The 23,811-nt window shown below is 33.4% G+C and overlaps 1 protein-coding gene across 4 annotated transcripts in view; it reads left to right on the forward strand.

Annotated features, from left to right (window-relative positions):
- The window catches only part of Ccdc50 (coiled-coil domain containing 50), a 68,250-nt gene extending 44,834 nt beyond the window's left edge, over positions 1 to 23,416 (forward strand). For 2 of the 4 annotated variants that reach the window (XM_015500002.2, XM_015500004.2), the window contains 6 exons: positions 5,263 to 5,381; positions 6,143 to 6,187; positions 6,286 to 6,390; positions 9,337 to 9,419; positions 14,457 to 14,563; positions 23,053 to 23,416. In XM_015500002.2, coding sequence (XP_015355488.1) covers positions 5,263 to 5,381; positions 6,143 to 6,187; positions 6,286 to 6,390; positions 9,337 to 9,419; positions 14,457 to 14,563; positions 23,053 to 23,411 — 818 coding nt within the window. In that variant the 3' untranslated portion in view covers positions 23,412 to 23,416. Of the gene's footprint in view, positions 1 to 5,262; positions 5,382 to 6,142; positions 6,188 to 6,285; positions 6,391 to 9,336; positions 9,420 to 14,456; positions 14,564 to 16,113; positions 19,285 to 23,052 lie in introns of those variants that run through there. The other 2 variants (XM_015500003.2, XM_015500005.2) reach the window with 1 other exon arrangement.
- The last annotated feature ends 395 nt before the right edge of the window (positions 23,417 to 23,811 follow it).

The raw sequence follows: 23,811 nt of genomic DNA on the forward strand, positions 1-23,811 counted from the left end.
GTCCCTGTTTAGTGGTGATCTTCTTCTCATGCTCTTCCTCTCTATTCTGTTCTTAGTTGCTCTCCTTATATCAAAGAAGACATTTGGCATTTATTTTTAAGGAATTGGCTAGCTTTACTTAGCATAATCTGCTCTAGTGCCATCCATTTCCCTGCAAATTCCATGATTTTGTCATTTTTTAGTGCAGAGTAATACTCCATTGTGTATAAATGCCACATTTTTTTTTTATCCATTCATCTATTGAAGGGCATCTAGGTTGGTTCCACAGTCTAGCTATTGTGAATTGTGCTGCTATGAACATTGTTGTAGCAGTGTCCCTATAGTACTCTCTTTTAAGGTCTTTAGGGAATAGTCCAAGAAGGGGAATAGCTGGGTCAAATGGTGGTTCCATTCCCAGCTTTCTAAGGAATCTCCATACTGCTTTCCAAATTGGCTGCACCAATTTGCAGTCCCACCAGCAATGTACAAGTGTACCCTTTTCCCCACATCCTCACCAGCACTTGTTGTTGTTTGACTTCATAATGGCTGCCAATCTTACTGGAGTGAGATGGTATCTTAGGGTGGTTTTGATTTGCATTTCTCTGACTGCTAGAGATGGTGAGCGTTTTTTTCATGTATTTGTTGATTGATTGTATGTCCTCCTCTGAGAAGTGTCTGTTCGGGTCCTTGGCCCATTTGTTGATTGGGTTATTTGTTATCTTATTGTTTAATTTTTTGAGTTCTTTGTATACTCTGGATATTAGGGCTCTATCTGAAGTGTGAGGAGTAAAAATTTGTTCCCAGGATGTAGGCTCCCTATTTACCTCTCTTATTGTTTCTCTTGCTGAGAAAAAACTTTTTAGTTTAAGTAAGTCCCATTTGTTGATTCTTGTTATTAACTCTTGTGCTATGGGTGTCCTATTAAGAAATTTGGAGCCCGACCCCACAATATGTAGATCGTAGCCAACTTTTTCTTCTATCAGGTGCAGAGTCTTTGATTTGATATCAAGCTCCTTGATCCATTTTGAGTTAACTTTTGTGCATGGGGATTCAGTTTCATTTTGTTGCATATGGATTTCCAGTTTTCCCAGCACCATTTGTTGAAGATGCTATCCTTCCTCCATTGCATGCTTTTAGCCCCTTTATCAAATATAAAATTGGCAGTCTTTTAATATAGGGTTTTCAAATTGTCAGATTCAGCTAGACTGTTTCCTAAAAATGCAAATTTCTGAGTCAGTTTGGGCATGTTTTACACCTACAGGTAATTCTCATGAATTTAGAGTTTAAAAATTATTGTGTTGAGTTACATTTTGTGCTCTTTCTCCAATTCTAACTCTTCACTTGGTGTTCTAAAGCGCCATCACAAGTTCTTGGTGCCTGTATAGAAATTAGGTTAATGTTAGAGGTAAGTGTCAATGTTTTAGAACACCTCAGGCTTAACTCTGCAGTCCATTATTGACATAGTAATGACTCTCTGATGTTTTCCATGTGCCTTCAGCACTATTATAGCACTCTACTCTCTTGTATTTTAATTGATCATATTCATCATCTTTGTTTCTTTTAGCTCTTATTGAAATTTTACAGAGACAGAAGGATTGCTGGGCAAGAGGTACCAAGAAAGAACCTGTTGTCCAGACACACTCTTCTTGGTTGGGGAACTGGTTTCTAGGTTACAGATTCAGGGTGATTCAGTTGATTTTTTCCTATTATATTGTCTCTAATTAAAGGACTTGGTTATAAGAAAAATTAAAATTTACTTTAGCAAGCCATACTGAAAATCTACCAAAAATATTCTTGCCTTGGCCTTTGTGCTTGGATCTGAGCCTTGGAAGGTTATTAGTCAAGCCAAAAATATGGATATATAAACACACTCCCAAATTATATAACAGGGAAACATGAACAAAAAGCTATGGGGGCATAGAGAAGAGAGTAGGATCTATTTGGAGTAGGTTTATAAAGAAGTTATATTTCTCGAAATTTAGAAAGAGTTCTAAAGGTGGGTGCGTGAGGGGGATGAATGGTGATTACCTTCTTCATTTCTGATTCTATGAATCTGACCTTATAAATGTGCTCTGAGGGATGCTTAGCTTTTGTGGCTTCAAGTTTTGTTCTAGGGTGTTGTAAATAGGTTTAAAAAGAATGAAACTAAACGCTGAATTACAATCTCCAGTATTACAGTTGTGGAGGCAAAGGTTTGGTTTTATATCGCTAGTGTAGGATTTAAAAAAAAAATGATGTGTTGAGGTATGTGTATGTAAACTGCTTAGTGTCTATCCTTTGATATTTACTTTGCCTTATAAATTTTACCTTCGCAGGCCCTGTCAGCATTTGCTTTTACAACCTTCCTGGAGTAGGCCAGAGGATTACTTTAAAATGTAATATCTAAGTACTGTTGGCTACACTGGCTGTTGAAGAAAACTCAATTTTTAAAGTTGTTACTATAAGCAAAAGTTTTATTTAATTTAATAATGAAGAAACTAGCAAGATGACAAAGCTAGTTCTAAGAGCATTTTCAAAACAACACTTATAGATTTAGTTGAAAAAGGAAAGCAAAATAAAATTGCTAAATTAAATATATGACTAGTTTACTTTTTGTAGGACAATGACCGTACCTAACCTTTCAGAGTAGCTTCTTTATTGCACTGTGTATCTGTTTCAGCTTATCATTGCTTTGATTTTTTTTCGCCTTGAAGTTAGTTTTTAAATTCTCTGGGCCATGGAATATTTTGCACTTTCTTTTACAAATTATTAATTAAATATACTATGGCATTTCCCAGGTGTCATATGGCTTATTTATAAAATATTCTTGCATGATATCACAGACTCTTCCAGTCATCATTTAATTTTATCTCAAGCTTGAAATAAACGTATTTTGAATAGCAGTACTAATTTAAGCAATGTTATTTTATCAGAATTTATTTAAGAGGATGCTTCATGTATTTCATTTTGGGAAGTTCTTGTGTTCTCAAACTGGAGAAATGATAAACAGAAATACAAGGAACAATTACATTAATATGTGGAACTGTTGGAAATCTGGCTCACCTAGTTGAAAATAGTTTTTCTGATTCTATTTAAGCTGTTAAAATAAAGGCAACTCTTCCTTTAATCTCCTTTAATTAACTACATTTAAAAAATTTTTTAAGCATTACTGTTTTCTGTAATGACAGCCTTCCACTAAAGTATCTGGTATTTCTTCTTGTACTTAGAAAAACTCACATCACATCGCATCAGGAACAGAAAATCCTATAATGACTAGGCAGTCCTGCCAGTCTAGAAATCTAGTGTACTAGACTGGGATTTTCTATCTAATGAGACTTGTAAATACGAGTGGTACGGCAAAAGTTTAAATGAACTGTTTCCCCTCTAAATATTTGAGACTGAGAGTTATTACCTCAAATTCTAACTCTTATGAATAATTAAAGTTATCATTCTCTTTTTAACTGTAAGCACTAATGTTATCATTCTGTCAGACCAATTAAGACTTTTCATTTGACTACATTTTCTCAGCTAATTCTGTTGTGTAGAGTAGAAGGCATAATAGTGGAGAAAGTTTGCTGTCTTGAAATCTCAGTATATCCCACTTATCACTTCACTATATAGCAAAACTGGAGAAACTATTTGTATTGTATCACCTTCAATTAGGCTTTGGACTGATTATTAAACTATCATTTTTCTAGAGACTTGGAGTGTGGTATAGCAGCCTATCTTTTCTGCTGACCTCACCCAATACGAAGTTCCCTGTCTAATTTATTTCACTTGAAATCTCCTTTTCTAGATATGACTAAGCTAACCATAATTCAGGGAGGGTTAAATTTAGGGAGGTTTACATTCTACTTATCTTCTTGGGAGCATGCCACTGTTTTCTTGCTGTCCTAAACCAATCAGAAATTTAGGTTCAGAACAGCCCTCTCTACTCCAGCCCCCTGTAAGATTTAGTAGCTCTAGGGATGATTTCAAATGGTCTGTGTAAGTCTGGAGCTAAAATACTAGGTTTACTCTGCTTTCTCTGTGGTAAAAATAGAAGCATATGGGTCTGTAGCTTTTCAATTTATCACAAGACTAGGCTGAAAACTCTACAAAGATGGGCTTCACAATATAACCTAAATTCTCTTCACTAAGTTCTCCCTTCCTTTCCATATTTTCAGCAAGTAAATCTAGTGTGATAAGGCATTTTGATAATATATTAAACTAGTGGTTGCAATGTTAGTTGTAAATATGAATTATTTGGAAAGACTTAAACCTATCCAAGGCCACACTACACTAAAGTGGGGCAAATATTCCTTAAAAATTTTCTTTAAATCACCCCTACCCAAGAGATTATAATATGTAGCCATAGTTTCCAAATGCTGGTATAAGAGAGGCAATTAGGAGTAAACTTTCTTTCCCCTTCTGTGCCTCAGTTACTAAAAGTTGATGTTCCAAGTGACTGATTTTATTCACTGCATTCAAAATTTATATTATTTCTGAATATACTACAGTTTACACTGTTGAGTAATTGCAGTTATAAATGGGTATGAAGAGAAATAGTCACAATTTTGAAATAGCTCTCAAAACTTGTCTTAGATAACATTTTAAAGTTAAAAAAAAACAAACAACAACAACAAAAAACTCACCAGTCCCCCATGTTGCTTTCTCCCCAGAGGAATAGAACTCTGAGGTCACTGCTCTGTGTTCTTTCTCTTATGTCTTCCTAAAATTTAATAATGACATTAAAGGATGGATGAAAGCTGTGGTAAAGATCTGAAGAAATGGGTTTGTTTATCATTAGAGCAGAAGCCATGGCAGGGCCATTGATTGGCTAACAGGTATTTTCACATAATTTGCAGGTGATGCTATTTCTGTTCCCTTTGCAGTAAGATATGCCATCTGAGGTAACTAGGAGTCTCTCTCACCTCCTCTAGTTTTGTCAGCTTAGTCTCTTTAATGATGCTGTAACCTCCTTTTTAAAAGAAATTCTTTTGATTTTCCTTAACTTTTTCTACTTTCTATTTTGTGAAGGCCTCACTTGTAATTTCTTGTGCAATATTCTGCTGTTAATGGGACCGTGTGAAAGGGGGTTTTTATTTGTCAGGTTTGGGGGTGGGTAACTATTAAAATGGATGATCAGCAGCACTGTCCTTGCATACCTAGGGAAAAATATATTTCAGATGCACCCCACACTGAATTTGGGCATGGAGGCAATATTTTCAATGCTAGATACATCAAGAAAAACTTCTTTTTCTTAAATTTCACAACTTTTCAGGAAACAACCACAGTTGCCTTATTGCAATGAGTTTTTTCCAGGAACGAAGCCACGGGTAGTGAAAGATGCTGTCTGCCCTCCTGCACCACGAGTCCCCCACAGGAATCAGGAATGGTATGATGCTGAAATTGCCAGAAAACTGCAAGAAGAAGAACTTTTGGTGAGCATATTTTAAGGCAAAAGTTCAGGTGAATCAGTAGGTTTTTTTGTGAATTGAATAAACATTATTATTATATAATGGGCATTATAGTCTTCCATCAATTAAGAAACTGAAATCTGTTTTTTTAAAATCTTTTTGATATGTGGAAAACAAAGATGGGAGTACAATATCTCCCCTCATCTGCAGTTCTCTTTCTGTAATTTCAGTTACCCATATAGTTAAATGTAGTCCAAAATGTTAAATGGAAAATTTCAGAAATAAACAATTCACAACTTTGGTATATTTTAATATACACAGTATATTATTATTATAATAATTATACTCATGATTGTTAATTTCTTATTGTGCCTAAATTTAAATTAAATTTAATCATAGGTGTGTATGAACAGGAAAAAAAAAAACAACAACTATATATGGGGTTTGGTGCTATTTGCTGTTTCAAGCATCTACTGAGGGTTTTGGAACATATCCCAAGTGGATAGGGGGAGGTGTTACATCCAGGTTCATTTACTAAGTATTGACAACAGATCTCCAAGTCCCTGTCTCGGCATTATGAAGTTTCTAGCAATTCTCTTAAGAACCTGCTGGAGGATTTGATCAAAAGAATTGCTGCCTGACTAGTGAAAGCACACCAACTGCTGATCAACTTCAGAGGTGTTAATCACAACTAGTTTCAAATACCAGTGTATTTTGTATAAGATTTTTTAAGTGGGCAACATGAATGTCTTAATTTTTTTGTGTGTGTTTCTTTTACATCAAAGGCTACCCAGGTGGACCTGCGAGCAGCTCAAGTAGCCCAGGATGAGGTATGCTTGTGTTAATGAATTTAACAATATTTTTTGGAAATATCCCAGTAATCTACCTGCAACTTTGTAGTTTATGATATTGACTGGATCTTGTTTAGGAAATTGCTCGACTTCTAATGGCAGAAGAAAAGAAAGCTTATAAGAAAGCCAAAGAGCGGGAGAAGTCGTCTTTGGACAAAAGAAAGCATGACTCTGAGTGGAAGGTATGGTGTGGTTGTGTGTGGTTGTGTGTGTGTATGTGTGTGTGTTTTAATTTTTTTTATTAGAAATAAGATAAGAAATGGGAAGGGAACTCTGCTTTTAGAATAGGCTCTGCAAATATATTTAGGATATTACCATATGTGAATCTAATGTGTAAAAGTTGTTTCACTGTGAAAGGTCATTGAGTTCTTGAAAATAATTATGTAAAAAGATAACTGCAAAGATTGAAAAAGCTTAGTCTATTCATTTTAAGACCTAAGATGCATGTGTTTCTGGTTACGAATGATCTTTGTTTGCATATACTTACAGTATAGGAGAATAGAGTATTTTCACATGCTTTCAGAATTTTCATGGTAATCTGCTCTGTCTACTTTCCTTTTATACTTGTGTTATTCTTTATCCCTACCATGTACTTGTTTCTCTTTTCATTGACACAACTTCTATGGAAGACTGACAGATACATACTTATCACTAGCAAATTATTGCATATGTCACAGTGGAAGAACTCTTTAGCACTAGCTTGGACTGTTTTCTTTCTCTTCATTAATTGGAAATAGTTGACAAAACAAGCAGTGACTGCAGTTCTTTCTGCTGTAATCTGATTATTGTATGTGGTGGTTACAAGTTCAGTTTTACAGACTTTACTCATCAGTGACTGTTTGCAAAGCACCACACTGGATCCACATGGAGATAAAGAAGATCTTTCCTGAATGATCTTATGTAATGCAAAGAGGAAAACAAAGATTAGATAGCTAACAAATACATGACCCAGTAGGATGGAATAAAAGCAGAGGAGCAGTACAAGAATATACACAATAAAGACTTTTTAGGGAGGGAGTTTGCACCAGTCCTGGAAGCATGCAACTTAGGATGTGTGTTCATGATACAGTCGATCTTTAGCACCGTTCTCTTTCAAACAGATTTTCTCTTGAGCTCTGGTTTCGCCTCACATTTTTGGTAATGATTGTGAGGCAGAAGAAGACATAGAAACTAAGACTGATAATATTGCTCTATCATTTTCTCTTCCTTGCTTATCCAAGAGTCAGACTTAAATCAAATGAAAGGATTATTTCCATATTAATTATGTATAGTTAACTCCCCGCCTTATCCTTTTAGTAATTCAAACTTTTTTTTAACATTTTATTTTTAATCAAGAATACCCAAATGCTTCTGCTATATAATATAAGCCACAGTTATTCAAATTCTTTGTTAACTAGAAAAGGTTAGGTGTATTATAGATTATAAACTGGGAAAGTCAGAGGGTAATGGCCATATGTCTAGCAAGTACCATGACTTCTGTGATTTCTAGATTTATATCTGGTGCTGTAATAGTTCTTCTTTTGGGCAACTTAACTTGCATGTGCTTTACTTGCCTAGCTATAAAATCATCAGCCAGGTATATAGAAGGAAGTTTTGAGAGCCCAAACGTAGATTCTGTTGACTCTGGGTATCTTTAGTTCATATCAATAGTTATCCAGCTGTTAAATTAACAATATATAGCCAAGCATGCCTGTGTGGGTGACCTTGTTTGTTTATTTGTATATTGCCCACTTATATAGCTGCATTAACCATCTTTGACCTACCTTTGTGTGTGTATGTGTGTATATATCTGTGAGCATAGACATACATGCATATAAATACATATATATGTATTTTTCAATATGTGTATATGTTATGTATGTATTATAATACATATATATGTATTTTATATATTGCCGCAGTCTGGCTGGGCACAAATGCCGCAGTCTGCCTGGGCACACAATCACGAGCCACCACACAGCTTGTAGATTCAAACAGCAACTCTTTATTCCCGAACTCACACCAGCCGTCTACAATCACGTTCTGGGGAAATCCACGTTCTCTGCCCAAATCCAAATCCACTGGGCTTCTATCTCCCAAAAAATACTGTCTGAATCCCGTGAGAACTCAAGGGGAACTCAGGCAGCAGGATACGCCCTATTCCCAGCAGGAATAATCTTAAACCTTAAACCTGGAACCTAAACTGGGAACGCCCTAAACCCGATTATCTTAAACCGGGAACACCCTAATCCACCCTGGTCCTTGAGCAAGGTCACCTACATTCAATGTCACTGCAAAATGTCAGCAACNGCTTATTTTCCTCCTAGTTTTTTTTCCTATTTTGTGTGTTTAAAATTCTTGTCTTCCTACTTTTTTTTATCTTCCTACATCTTTTCTACCTTTTTTTCTTTTTAACTTTCTATTCTTCTGTCTTTAAAGTTTTTCACTTCAAATTTTTAATCTTTTTTATCTAAATATCTTTTATCCTATTATCTTTCCATTTTCATGTTAATTTTTTTAAGTAATGCTTTTAAGATTAACTAGGCTTCGAATGATGCAATAAAGCAATCTTTTTTCTGCCATGAAGGTATCTCGACCACCTTCAATTTAACCTTTTAAAGCCTTTTAATTATCATCTATACTGTACTTTTAAATGTACTTTTTCACCACCTACAACTTCACTCTTTTAAACGAGGCTTAGATTCTGTTTAAATCGCTTTAATGTTAGTTTACATGGCTGCCCTTCAACCAAAGACTTTTTTTTTTTTTTTAACTCCATTGAGAAGCTTTGTCTCAATCTGCCATGTACAAATATCTTTTTCTTCTTTCTTCCTTTCTCAAGCTTTTAAAGTAAGTCTAGTTTCCTCAAAATCTTTTTAAATGGCATTTTACAACTTTTTACTTTACCACACAGAGATTATCTCATCTAGAAACATTTCTTTTTCCTTTAACCTATGTATTTTTTATGTATTTTTAAAACCTCAGAGTGACTGTATATAAAATAAGTTTGTGTTGCTTAACTAAATGTAAGTAACCTGAAATTACTAAAGGAGAACTTAAATGTTTTTTAAACCTCTTTCTTTGCTTGATCTTTTTTTTTGTGTGTGTGTGTGTATGTACATTTTGTTTGTTTCTTTTTCTGTTCATAGTCAAAACCAGCTAAATCAACACACCCAAAGTCAAAGGAGCATGATGAAGCTCACCACCGGTCTAAAAATGACAGGCCTTCACGGTAAGATGACACCTGAAAAGGGGAGAGAGGAAATTGAATTTTGAGTAAGGAGATGTCAGTTGCCTGAAAAGACTATTCTTTGGAGAAGATATCGAAAACTGCAGGTTTGAGGTGCTGTCAAATCTTTTAGGGTTCTTCTCAAACTTTTAAAATTTCTAGTCTTAAATTGGGTTGCATAAGTCAAATAAGTGATATTTTACAGAAACTGGGGTATATAGGGAAAGGTGTGCTTTTTTGAAGGACCAATTCCATCTGTGTCTTCACTGAATTTATACCCTCAGCTATGGAGAGATGAGATTAACCATTTTCCTAAATAAAATCTCAGGTGTTAAATTTTTACTGGATTTCTTCATCCACACTATTGTATGCATGACATTTAAAGATGCTGAAACTCATTCCTGCATTGAATCTCAATATCTTAGGCAAATACTTGAGTCATTGCAAACTCTAAATCCCTCCAGAGCAAATAGCTTTGGCTGTGGCATATGTACTTCCTGACTGACTTCTCTCAAGCAGTCTTGAGTCCTACTTATAGGAAAAATACAACTCTTTCCACCTTTAGTTATCAATATTTAATTCTCTGAGGAAGTAACCTCTTATTTTCTCTATTGTTTTTTGTTGTCTTTCTTTGACAACATTTCAATTAGAATATGAAGACAAAACATAAAGATACTGGGGAAAGGAGCAGGGAGGGAGGAATGAGAAAAGGGTGATCAATGAAAACTAAGTTACAGGAGCAAGAAGTTCTGGTGGGCTATTATTGTACTGGAAGATGAATATAAATAACTGTAATGAACTGTACACTTTTAAAAGGTAGAAAAAAGTATATTAAAAGCAGTCACCATAAAATAATGATAAATGAGACAGATATGTTTAATCTGATTTAAACATTATACAATATATACATGTATAAATATGTCATCCTGTTAATATATACAAATTTTATATTTTTTATTTATCAGTTAAAATATTCTTAAAATGAAAAAAGAAAAAGGTAACACTAAACCTAATATTTAATTCTGAATCATTAATACCTTGAATTATTAATATTTATTAAAATTATAAATGTAAGTTTTATTGTGTTGAAAAATATATACAGTTGTTGCCACTTATTACCAATACTTAAGTTGCTGGACTTGCTTTCTTCAAATGCATATATTTAGTGTCCTAAAAAATCCATCCTCTGTTTTTAAACTCATGTGTTTTCAAAAGATAAATACCCTTAACAAAATAATATTGTGTTTGTATTACTCGGAGGATAATAGTAATATAGTCTGTTTAATTATATAGAATCTGTTGCTCTCATAATTTTTGGTTAAAAACATGCCAAATATCTTTTAAACCACAATTTAGAATTATATATTTAGTACACTCCACAATATCTAGATAATATAAAAGGCAGCTATGGGTAAATATGTCTGGATGATGATAATGATACCGATGCTGATGATGACGATTTTAGTCAAATGAATTCAAATCAATTTTAGAGTGATTTCATAATAAGTCCTTGGCCTCTTTAGAACACTACTACCTTTATAGTTGATTTGATAGAATAGTCTTGGACAGCTATTTCAAAAGCTTCCTCCTGTTGAAATTAAGTTTTTGGAATATAAATATAAATATAAATAGATATTCTAAAAATATTAGGCTTATTGAAAGAGTAATCAAATGATCCTATATTATAGAATGAATCTGACATAATTTTTCTGTTTACATATATGAAAGCATCACAGTGTATCCCACTATCATGTACATCCACAAGAATGGGGTCCTAGTGCTGGGGTTGTGGCTCAGTGGTGGAGCGCTTGCCTCACATGTGTCGAGAACTGGGTTTCATCCTTAGCACCACATTTAAAAAAAATAAAGAAATAAACAAAATGAAGGTATTGTGTGCTTCTACTACTAAAAAAAAATTTCAAAAAATATAAAATTAAAAAGAATGGGGTCCTAAATAGAAAGAGAATATTTCATGCTTGTATAAATATATCAAAATGGATTCTACTGTCTTTATAACTAAAAAAAGAATCAATAAATTTTTAAAAAGGGCTATTAGTGAAAATTGACTTATGGCTGCTAGTAGAACTTAAATCTTTTTTGACCTAAGAGGAAACACTGTCTTCAAATATCATTTACTGAAAGATTATATATATGGCAAAACAAAAATGAACAAGAGTTTTGTGAAACATTTATTTTCGTAGTTAAAAATGAAAGTTTATATACCTTAGATGTGTGTGTGTATGTTTGTATATATATATATGCTCTCTGGTTAGAGTCTAGTTTCCTGTTTTGGTCATGGTAGAAAAGTTTATTTAGCTATCTATATGGACAGCAATGATTTCAAGTTTTGAAAAACATGGAGCTTCCTAAGTTAAGATGTTTATTACTTCCGTGGGTTAGTAGTAGAAATAGAAGAGAGGAGAAACAAATTCTCACGTAGTACTTATAATATTCATGGTTGAAATCCCAGTTTCTTTTGTCATTATAAGTTGTTTTTCTCTTTGTAAGGAAATAAGAAAACTAGTCAGTAGACTGGATTACTTCTAACTCTTTGTAATTGGAAAAAGTTATAACCCAAATTCCAAATTGTTTTACCTGTATAACTCTATACTGGAAATACTATTTGATATTTTGCTTGCAGGTTTACCTTAGAAAGTGCTAAAGATTTTATAAATCTCATTTAGTTCCTTGTACATTCTTATGTATGTGAATTATATTTATCTCCATTTAATCGTTTATTAAATATTTATTGGACACCTTAATAATTGTTCAGAACAGGGGTAAGCAGTAGTCCAAAAGAATGAATTGTTTCTTGCTGTTATGAAGTTTATTGTCTAAACAGTTATTTCAATAACTGTTATTATTATGTTAAGCTCCATAGATAAAAAAGCATAGTGTATATAAGAGCACAAGGAGACACCTAACCTTGTTTGGGTGTCCAGGCAGGTTTCTTGAAGAAGTGACTTCTGAAGTGAATTCTGAGGACATTTATCTATATCACTTGAAGATACAAATCATCCCCAGCAGTTCAGGAGGCTGAGGCAGAAAGATTGCAAGTTCCAAAGCCAGCCTCAGTAATGGTGCAGTGCTAAGCAACTCAGTGAGATTCTGCCTCTAAATAAAATACAAAAACTGGGTTGGGGATGTGGCTCAGTGGTTGAATGCCCCCGAGTTCGATCTCTGGTACCAAAACCAACAACAACAAAAAGATACAAATCATTTTATGAGCATAGTAGGAAACAGGTAATCAAAATACAATGCAAACTACAAATTATTGATCAATGACATTATTTCTAACTTTACTTATAAATATCCTTAACTTTGTAACAACCATTTTTGTTACAATAACAACAACAAAATTGGTAAGATCCCTGGAAGTAATAAGCTAATAGTTCTTTTCTGTATAAACTGAAACTAAACAGAATCAAACACCAAGAGAACTGAGGGCATTTTAAAGTGATTTGTTGATCCTTACAAGGAGAGTTCAGAGGATCGTTGACATCCTTTGCTCTGTTTGCAGGTTTAAAATCCTTTTTCTTAATGAGTTATTGTCCAGCCAATAATTAGGGAATTTTTTTGTGACTCCCACTTGGCTTCTGTCTTTCTATAAATGCCACGTAATATTAAAAGAAAAGCACCATTCCTTTCATTTGTAATATTTCTAAACAAATGGTTCAATGAGAAATGAAAAATGCCACATTTACTGTACTCAAATTGACATATATGTATATGTGTGTGTGTGTGTATATATATATATATATGTAAGAAATGAATGAAAATATAAAACATTCACATCTTATGAAAATACATTTTCACACATGCATATGTGTGTATAGATATGGATCTCTCTTGTGTGCTCTGTTGGTAAAAGCAAACACCTATGTACTTCTGTTCAGAGCATTGATTTAGAGTCCATTTGGTCAGGTCCTGGCTTTGCTATTGTTAACAGCTATGTGAACTTAGATCATTACCTCATCCAACCTAATCTAAATCTAAAATATGTGCAGGCTTCCTACTATGCAGATTTGTCCTGAAAGTTTGTTGAGATAATCGTATAGAACCTACAGCACAGTCCTAACTGTATATATACAAGTTTACATCCATTTCTGACTTATTCCAGATGCTAAATACCCAGGGAGAACTTTAATGCTAAGGATAGGGTAAGGAATTTGAACACATTTGTGTTTATTTTTATATTACAGAGCCCATTGTACTAAACTGACTACAACTTGACAAACTCAGGATACTTATGCCTTATAATTACACAAAATACAACCTTTCACCCTTAACTGCATCAGGTTCCATGTTTTGACACAAAATTTGAGTATAATTTTGGGAAACAAAAAAATAATGAATGAAAGGTTTTGTTTCACTATCTTCATCAATGCCAGTTTTTACAAAAATCTATATTAAGTAATTAAAATAATAAAAGTGTAGAATGACAAAAAATTATTTTTTAGTATTTTTGTTTTCTTTTACATAAGAATTTGCAAATGTATTACATAGAAAGTTGCAAATGTACTAAGATCTGCTTTGCCACCTAGTGGATAAAGGAACTTTACTCATGAAATTTTAACTTTTATTGAAGTTTCCTGCCTCCCTCCCTCCTTCCCTCCATCCCTTTTTAACCTGCCTGTCACCTTTCCCCTCTCCTTCTTTTCTTTTCTTTTTTGTTTAACTTTATTACTTTCTAATCATCCATTGTTTTTTTCATTTTTTACTCTTTATTGGTAAAATCTATTGAGACAAAGTACACTTATTAATACCAGCAGTTATCTCTCTTTTATCTTTGTTTTTTCTAGCACAGTGCCCCACAAATATCAGGTGAGGTGTTGAGAAAATATTTGTTTTGACTGCATTGTGTGCATCAAAACAAAGTAGGGTCAAATAAGGCTTGCAACTATCCAGGAACTAAAGTGAGATTTCTAAAGCATTTTGGCTTTTCATTTCTACAGAAAAAGGTTTGCCATGTAATCCAATGAGAGGTAGAATTGTAGTAACCATTACTTTGATATGTCTTTAAATTTTGGCTTCCTTCAGACCACCACCACCTACAAACACAGAGGCCGAGGGTCTGGATCATACTCATTTTACAAACCAGCATAATTCCACACGCCATTTCTCAAAATCGGATTCCTCTCATAAAGGTAAGAAGTGTATATGGTCAGGTTTTGAATCTTTTTTTTTTTTTTAATAAACCTTTTGTTAAATTGGAAAATCAAATTATATCTTCTGATGACTAGAGTGGAAAGTAAATTCTTTCTGTAGTAGATCATTGTATTGTTCTTTATTACAACACACACACACACACACACATGCAAAACATAAAAAACAAGCACCTTAAATTGAGTGCAAATGTTTCTGTGTCTCTGCAATTTCCTCCAAAGCTCATCCATTCAGCAGATTTCTAAAGGGTTATCATGACCACATTAAGATTTGTTGGACTGCTTTCTCTACATAGATAGAGCATTTGTAATCCCAGAATCTAAAATGTGAAACTTTTTGAGTGTTGATATGGTATTCAAAAAGTTTTGAATTTTTGGAGCATTTTAGATTTCATATTTTTAGACTAGATTTTCTTAGCTAATAAAGTCTATACAGGTATTCCAAAATCTGAAAACCTCTAAAATCTGAAACAGGTCTGGTCCCAAGCATTTTTGATAAGAGATGCTCAACTTGTATTGACTGTTATTTCTCTTCTGCCCATGACTGTTTTAATTAGGTTTTAAATAAGCATAGATATGTACCATATAAAATTTTATGTAAAAAAAGGTGGGGTAAAGAAAATGCAGAAAAATAAGAGCATCTAAATTGGAGTAAACCATTAAAATGGTTGTATTTAGTAATTGATTGTATCTTTTAAGGGTATGCATTCACTTACATGAATTTTTTGGTAGTTGTAATTTCAAATAATAAAAAGGTAGTTTGTTATATATTAACTTCCTTATCTGCAGAATAGAGGCAATCTAAATATTTGATTCAGAGTTGTCAAAGTTGTCATATAAAATAAAATACATGCAAGAAGTTTGCAGATTCAATGGACTTTTTAAACATTGAATCTTATCAATTGACAGAATTAATTTGTCATTGCAATTTTTTAAGATTTCTTAGATGATATTTTTTGTTATCATTTTCCAGTTAATTGTAGTCTTCCCACATTTCTTTTAAGTTACTGTTTCAACTGTCATTAAAGAAAAATATCTCTTTACAGATGACTTTGTTTCTTGTTTTTTCTAAACTAATTAAATCAGAATGTCCTGGTAAAGAGTGCTAGACATTTGCATTTTTAAAAGCTTCCTTTCCCCCATTCTGATATTCATCCAATTTTGAGAGTAAGACAAAATACATTTAAAAGATATTGGATATTATAAATGTCTTTATCAAAACAACATCCTCATCACAGTTTTCATCAATTGGTGGCATTTTTATCATCCTTGATTTAACTGAAAGTTGTTCATATTTCTCTTTTTCAAATTATGCATGCATCACTTGGGGGGGTGCCTCATTGTCTTTGACATATATTTTGTGCATAATGTTAAAATAACACAATAACTCTCTGGATATGAATATTTTATTATCAAGAGCAAAGCAAAGAGGATCCTCTTGAAATAAAGATAAATTATCTTGCTTGGGCAAGGAGAAAAAAATGAGTTTCAGAGATTTTTTCCCTTAATTTTGTTTCTTTTTCCCTCCCCAGGTTTCCATTACAAGCAGTAAAAAAAAAAAAAAAAAAAAAAAACACCTAGGAATCTGCCTTGAAAATGGACTCACTGTAGCAAATATTACTGGATAATACAGAATTCATCCCACATTTATTATTTTCTGCCTGTTTGCATTCCTGGGATTTTTTTCTCAAGTGTTTTTCAGACTATAAATGATTTCAATTCATTTCAAATGTTTTGGTTATTTTCCATCACTTGGGCAGTATAAGAAAATGCAGCTTCTGAATATTAGCCACCTTTGTGCTGGATATACTTCCTGAGATATAGTATTTAAGGGAATTATTAGTTGCCATTTTGTTTGGTATGTATGGAGTATTGGTTATCTAGGGATGAAGCTTTAGTTAGCAGTTAGAATTATATGGAGATAAATAATCAGAGTGAAAAGTGATATTTGGATGCAAGGCAAAATAAGAGTGTAAGAAGCAGCTTTTTGGTGCATTAGTGTGTGATGTTTTTGAAGGACAGGGCCTTTGCTTTTTATTTTCTTTGGGAAAATAAAAAAGTCATAATTACAAAGTATTTAAAAGAGAGACATCTGGAGAATTTGAAAAATGTTATTCTGAATACATGGACCATACAGAGAGGTTTTTTTGTACCCTTTTAGGCCCTCTTGGGAAAACTGGCCTAGACACCATTTTTTAACACTGTGCGGATATTTTCTTAGTAGCAAGGCTTTCTGAAGCCCCTGGGCAGTGGACCCTTTATTTACAAAAACTTAATTCTCTGAAACTTTAACTTGGGTTGTGCAGTCAGCTGAAAGTGAAAACCTTTATATCCTGTCCTTGTTTTACATTCACTTGTAGAGCCAAGGGAAATTAAATTGGAAGTTGATTGCATAAGTGATGTCAATATCTCTGGCTGTAGATCGAAGGTTCTCTTTCTTGTTTAAAAGACAGCAGTATTTGTTGGCAATGTCTCAGTAACGTTTTGTGCACCTGTCAATAATTAAATTAATTCAACATGATGTTGAATTTGATAGTGTTTTTTTAAATCCAAGAGTTTGACTCTTCATATTTATAAATGGGCATTAGTGGGCCTTGTATTACTTTGTAGAAGATCTTTAGGCCCCTCTTCAAGATATTCAGTGTCTTTGTCTAGTAGCTGATTCATAAAATATGTTTATTTGCCCATAATACTTAGTTAACATACGTGGCAATCAATCTATATATTTATATACAATAATTTCCATTACTTGACTTGCTTTTCTTTTTTATTGTATGTAATCTGACATTTTTGCATTTCAATAGTGTTTCTTTAGGAATGAAATATATAGGTGACTAAAGAAAAAGTTGTTAATCACCCTAGTGGGAACTACCTTCTTTTTGCCTTATCTTTTCAGATGGTCTTTAAAGTTGGGCAGTATCAGGAAGCTATTTAGAGCAGATTCTCAGTACATTTGAATATCTCATTTTGAGAAAGATAATTACTTTCATAAAGTTTTTATATTATAGGAATTTGAGTATAACATACCTGAAATTTAAGTTTTAGGCAAATGGTAACCTGGAAAGAAGAAAAAAAAAAACCTTAAGGGATATAGTCATTTTAGAGAAATGGAGGAAAGGGAAGATAACAGGATTTTGAATATGGTGAAGTGAAGTGAATATAGAAAAATCTTCATGTAGAGAAGGGGAGAGAAAATGGAAGTCTAGCCTTAAGTCAAATTCCATAGTGGTTTCAATATCCAGATTAGCCTTGTTGACTTAAAATAATGCTATATTTTTTCTTTTTCTGCCCTGTGGTTTTGCTTCGTGTTTAAAATATTTTAATGGTAACTTTAAAGAAAAACAGCAATTGTATTTTTATTTGATATCAACTTAGGCAAATGGGCAACATCATTTGCCATATTTTAATTTTATAAATGTTTATTTTTCTATCTCATATAATGATCAATTTCGCTTTAAAAATTCTACATTTCTTCTGTTTCTCATGTATGTCATTCATTCGTATTTATTATTGTAAAATGTTAACTGAACGTACTTTAGTCAAAAAAATGTCAGACCATTTAACACTTAACCAGAATGTTGTTTGTTTTAGCTATCTTAGTGAGCAAAGGTGATATAGCCTTTGTGACAGCCAATTCATCAGTATTGAAAATTTGTTACTTTGTTTTTTAAAGATTAGTCTTTGAAATATTTTGTCTTTATTTTATTTTTTTGTAAAGCAAACAATTTTTAAGAGTTTCTGTAATTATTTACCAGTGAATAAGGAGATAGAAATCTAATTCTCCCAATTATATCCTCATTCTTTCTCATTCAAATAATGTAATGATTATCTTTGAGATTATAGAGGCAATTAACAACTGTCTGTTAATGAACTGCCAGACATTACTCATTGTGTTCTCTTTTTACGTTGTCATTTTTATATAAATATGTAAGCATTTTACACTTTTTTTTTTTATGTTCCTGCCACTGGAACACATGCAATTTAATTTTTAGGCCCCAATGTATTATGATTTAATGTTGTGATGTAAATGAATACTTCCGATCTTGGGAAAACCTTTGTTTCTAGATTTCTGTTCTCTGGAAGCCAGATCCCATTAACCCCAATATTGCTGAATGAATACAATATGTTATGGAGCCTTATATTTCACTGTCATTCCCTACCTTTTTGCAAATTGTTACCTGGTAGAGGAGTTAGATAATGGTCACATTAAATGCTCTGACTTAAAAAAAAAAAAAAAAAAAAAAATTGACTCCAGTGTCCAAGCCACTGTTAGACATAATTATTTTGTTGGGAGGCTAGATAGTTGTTTTACCTGCTGTAAAAGAACATTGAAATTTTTAGAAAGTGATTTTTACATACTGCTGAATTACTATTTCTTAAATAACTTCACAATACCTGGTGGCATACTAATTGAACTGCAACTCCCCACAGCTATATATATATATATATATTATAGACAAACATCTAAATTAGAAAAGAAAGATATGTATAAATGCTTTCAGGAGTAAAATCTTTTCAGAATGGTATGAATGGTATGAGCTCCTTGGTTCTAGTTGAACATATGCTAAAATTCATGACCTTGGGCCTTATGTTCTATTGAACCATTCTAGAAAATTCTGAACCCAACCTGTTTCCCTCTTGTTTGATGTGGCTGGAGAAAGAACTAGGTGATGCATTAATTAAAATTTGTTGACAGCTCTCCATCCCTTTCTCTCAGTCAGAATGTGTTAGTATAAAAATAAGTATCTTTAAACTGATAATTATTTTTCTTTATCAAATATTTTCTAAATTTGTCTTGTGCCAAATCAGGAATACCTACTATTATATGGTGCATTCAGTTTACCACATAAGTGGTTAACATTTTAGGGCCTTGATTTTTGTTTAATTTGTTGCCTTTAATATAATAGTTACTTTGGGAAATATCAAGAAGATTGATTACTCAGTGATGATTGTTTTAGAACATAATTATGATTATTGGTTAAGATTTAGAGCCTAATAAAGGAGTGAGACTCCTCTTATAAATAGCTAGAAGGACTGAGAACAGAATAAAGTGAAGTCAAAGGCTTTTTCCCTTTTGAGGGGGATACCATTTGTATAAGGAGTATTAATATTGAAAGAGTACACTGTTCATATAGATTTCACTGTATATAGTGTGCCATATTCTGATAGCATAGGATTTTTAGAAGTATTCATAAGAAATCAAATCTTTCAGAAAAAAATGAAAAGATTTTTAAAGTACATACTACGTCCCTTACTTACTGCTCATAGTCAGAGAAGTGACTCTAAAACAGTTCCATTTTCTCTCATATCTGTTGGTGCCTGTGCGTCTTAAAGCCATACTTGCTTTTCTTACTGTTGATAGAGTACATTTTCCTTCTTAGCCCATGGTAGGTAATATGGCCAGAGAAGGAAACTATAGACTATCCTATTAATGCTGCATGGCGTACAATGTCATCCAAATTCTTGGTGGAAGAATCTTTTTTTATCCATGATGATATATAACACTATTAAAGGGATGAACCCAGAGGCTGTTGTTGCTCTTAGCATATAACAAGTGTCATCAGAAATGGCTAAAATTTATTCTAGAAAAGTTAAGAAGGTAGGAGTAAATTGGTAAAATTTTATACTACAGAGTTGCTTTTCTGATGTATCCTGCATTTCATGTCAGCAATGTCTATGAGGAGCAGTATTGCCTTAAATTAGTTTGACTCTGACTGAGCTCAATGTACTTCTGTATGTGATTAGTGGTCAACTGTTCATTGAGATACAAAATTCATAGTTGATCTCTAAGCATCCTTGTCATTGAGACTTTGGACCTTCTTTCCCACTGTGCTGTGGCTGACGTGACACTGAATTCAGTCCACTAAAATAGCAGAGACATGACCAAAAACATAAAAGGAGGGAGAGAGATTCCTGACCAGATCCTTCAAACCTGATAATCACTTTCTGAATAGTTGAGAGTTTACTGTCCTCCTATTTTGTGGTAACTGTGTAGAAGATACTTCCAAAAGTTCTGTTGTGCTATGAAAACATTCCGGTTGTTTGTAAGAATTTTACCATTACTTTTGTGTACTGAAATGCTTACCATAAACACCAACCAAAAAAAAAAAAACAAACAAACAAAAAACAGAGTAGACATTTACTAGAAATGGAGATTTTCCGATCTGAAGAAAATTAACCAGGAGACCTTTCACTATGATAAGAATTATGAGAATTGACAATGGAGTGGTTTCTACAGTTTCTACTTGATACCATAAACTAACACAATCATGTAAGTAATCATGTTAACTTGTGGAAATTTCTAGCCTAAAAGCCATTCTCTTTCCCATATGAATACTTCCTACTAACATATTCCTGATAGGATTAATATGCTTTTGTGTATTCTCAGCAAAGTAGAAAATAATTTTTCTCTCTTTAAATAACTTTTCATAGCATAGCATAGTGATTTCAGCTTTCAGATCAGAGCAGGATTAATTGTACAACTTAGTGCCTGCCAGGGTCCTGCCCCAGCGGGGTCCAGGGGGTCCTGAAGGATGAGTGGCGTCTGCGCAAGGGATGAGACAAGGAGTCCTTTCATTGGAGCAATCTCCAGAGAGAGAGAGAGCTGTCAGCTGCTTTCTCTCTGTCTCCTTTTATTCTATTTTTTTCTTATCATTATGGGTACAGAATTATTAATAAAATGTATCATCAATTTACAATTTCCAGGATTTGACATTTCCTTATTTAACAGAAGCCAAACTATGTAACCAGACTCTGTCTCCTAATCAATCAGTAATCTTTAAGTTTAAAACACACCTGTACATAAGATCCCATCTAAAAGTCCCTTTATAAAAATCTTATAATATATTCTAAAAGCATCTAAAAATGTCTACATTTATTCTCATAAAATTGGTTGAGCTGCTTTCTCAGAGAGTTTCCTTTTTCCTTAGTCAAAGTACAGCAGTTCCTTACTAATCTTTAACTAAAGGGCAGGCTCTGTATGCTTATCATAAATCCTTATGTAAAGTAAAGGAGGGTCTATTAGAAGGAAAATATATTTTTACTAACCTTTTCTCCCCTGAATGAATACTATAACCTATCTTTAATTAAATAGGCTACATATGGTGGGCTTTGTGAGATAGGCATGATAACTATCTGCTTAGACTTGAGAGACCGAAGACATGAACTTGGATTCTTAGTTGATATAATCAATTGTGGTGCCTAGAGTTCCTGTAACATTTCCCAGAATGATTGTTGATATTTTTTTGTTTTGTCCTCAATGTCCTGAGAGATAGTAAAACAACCTTTAAGTCATGAACCACCTGCTATATTCTTGACCATCTAGAATTTAAAGTATACTCATGTCTTCTGTCAGGTTGAATATAAAATAAACAGTCCCAATTACATAAAAAAGGGTCTCATGGTTTTGGTTTCCCACAAGTGTGGCCTTGCCAAACACTTGACCTCCTCACTGTGACCTTGTCAAGATAGTGGGAGGTGGAACACCTTCACCAAGTGCCTGTTATTCCATGCTGAGGTTCAAATATAAAGAATAAAAGAATTGAAAGACAGGGTTTGAGTAATATTTCTTTAAAAAAAAAAAAAGAGCAGGTGGGGATTGAGAACAGTGATGAGAAGATAGTTGAGAGACTATGCTATGATAGGCCACATTTTTGTTGCAGTTAATTTCAGACCATAATTGCTAAAATATTTTCTAACTCTTAAATTTGGTTAGAGAGTTTTAGTTATCAGAAGTTTTGTACTTCTGATTGAATTGGTTTCTGAAATTCCCATAGGCTTTAACTTTAGCCTTTGCAGTAAACTGAAAACCAAATGCCCTTTCTCAGAAGTAGCTATATTTCTCATCTGCCTCATCTAGACAACCAGTATTCTTATCATGAAACACTGTAAATAATAAGATGGTTCGGTGGGGAAATAACATATAAAAATAATGTTCCAAAATGAGAATTCTCTGTAATATGGGGTTTCTCCTAAGAATTCATCCTGGCCCAATATATATTTTGAAAAGGTACTGAACTAAAAAGAACAAGAGACTGCTCATAAATCAGGTTGCTCAGGAAATTTGAGGAGATACTGTCATTTGTCTTATAATTTGGAAAGGTCATTTCTTGAGAGAGACTACATAGTGTGAGGCACTTAAGATTTTTTTCAGAGCCCTTTTGATATTCAGAGTGTGGGTATATTTATGAAACAAATTCAATGTTATCTCAAGTGCTCATCAGTTGATAGGCAAGCCTGAGGCAAAAGCAGGTTTGAAATAGCTGTTAACAAAGCTGAACAGAGCCTTGGTAAAATAGAGTTACCTGTCTAAGGACAGAAAACGAAGACCAACTCAAAACACATGCCTATCTAGAGAAACTGTGAGGGACACTTTGTGGATGCCTTAAGGTGACCTGTGGTGGGTACTGTATGTATGTGCCCCCCTGAACTAGGCTGATGGAAACAGTCTATTTCAATTCACTTTCATACAGCACAAATTGTTCCTGCTCATAACCTCACTGAGGAAGTTGAGAAACATGGTGCTGGTTCCTTTCCTGTGTCTTGGAAGGTTGAGGTGGTCAACATCATCAAGGCACTCCAGTGCTCAGGCCTTCCTGGGATACCACTTGTATATCTACATTACTTCATCTATGCAAGCTTGTGTTTTCATGATTTGTATTTTACACCTTATGTCCCATTTGTTTCTTCCAACATCAGGTTTAACATTGATGTTATGACTAATTTTCAAACCAAAGTATTGTATAAGTATGTGTGCTTTGTTTTCCTGGATGGTTTGACTGAGATAAACAACAATCTTGTCCTTCTCTTAATAAAGTCATCCATTTGTTAAATCAATAATCTCTGTCTCATGTTTTCTTTACTGCAAGCAAGCACTGGAAGCTATGGAATTTGTTTTTTTCTTCTTTACAAAATAATCCTAATATTATTTTAATACTAATAAATTTTCTTTTATTCCACTTCCGTCTACTCTTAGAACATATATAACATTATAATGATGCACAGTGCATTGAAATTCTCAACAGATATTCCTAAGTATCAGAAAAAAAAAACAGAAAAAGCAGGTAAGTGGAGTTTCACACAATAATCCTAATGACTCCTAAGTCCCCAAGACTACAACCACTCTGCACTCTGATGCGTTGTTGACACTCAAGTGGACTTTTGAGAAAATGAACATTAACAGCTTCTACATATTAGTAGTTTGCTTTTATTAAGGCTATTCCTTTATCTTA

This window comes from Marmota marmota, unplaced genomic scaffold (genome assembly GCF_001458135.2).
Source record: "Marmota marmota marmota unplaced genomic scaffold, marMar, whole genome shotgun sequence".
Classification (NCBI taxonomy): domain Eukaryota; kingdom Metazoa; phylum Chordata; class Mammalia; order Rodentia; family Sciuridae; genus Marmota; species Marmota marmota.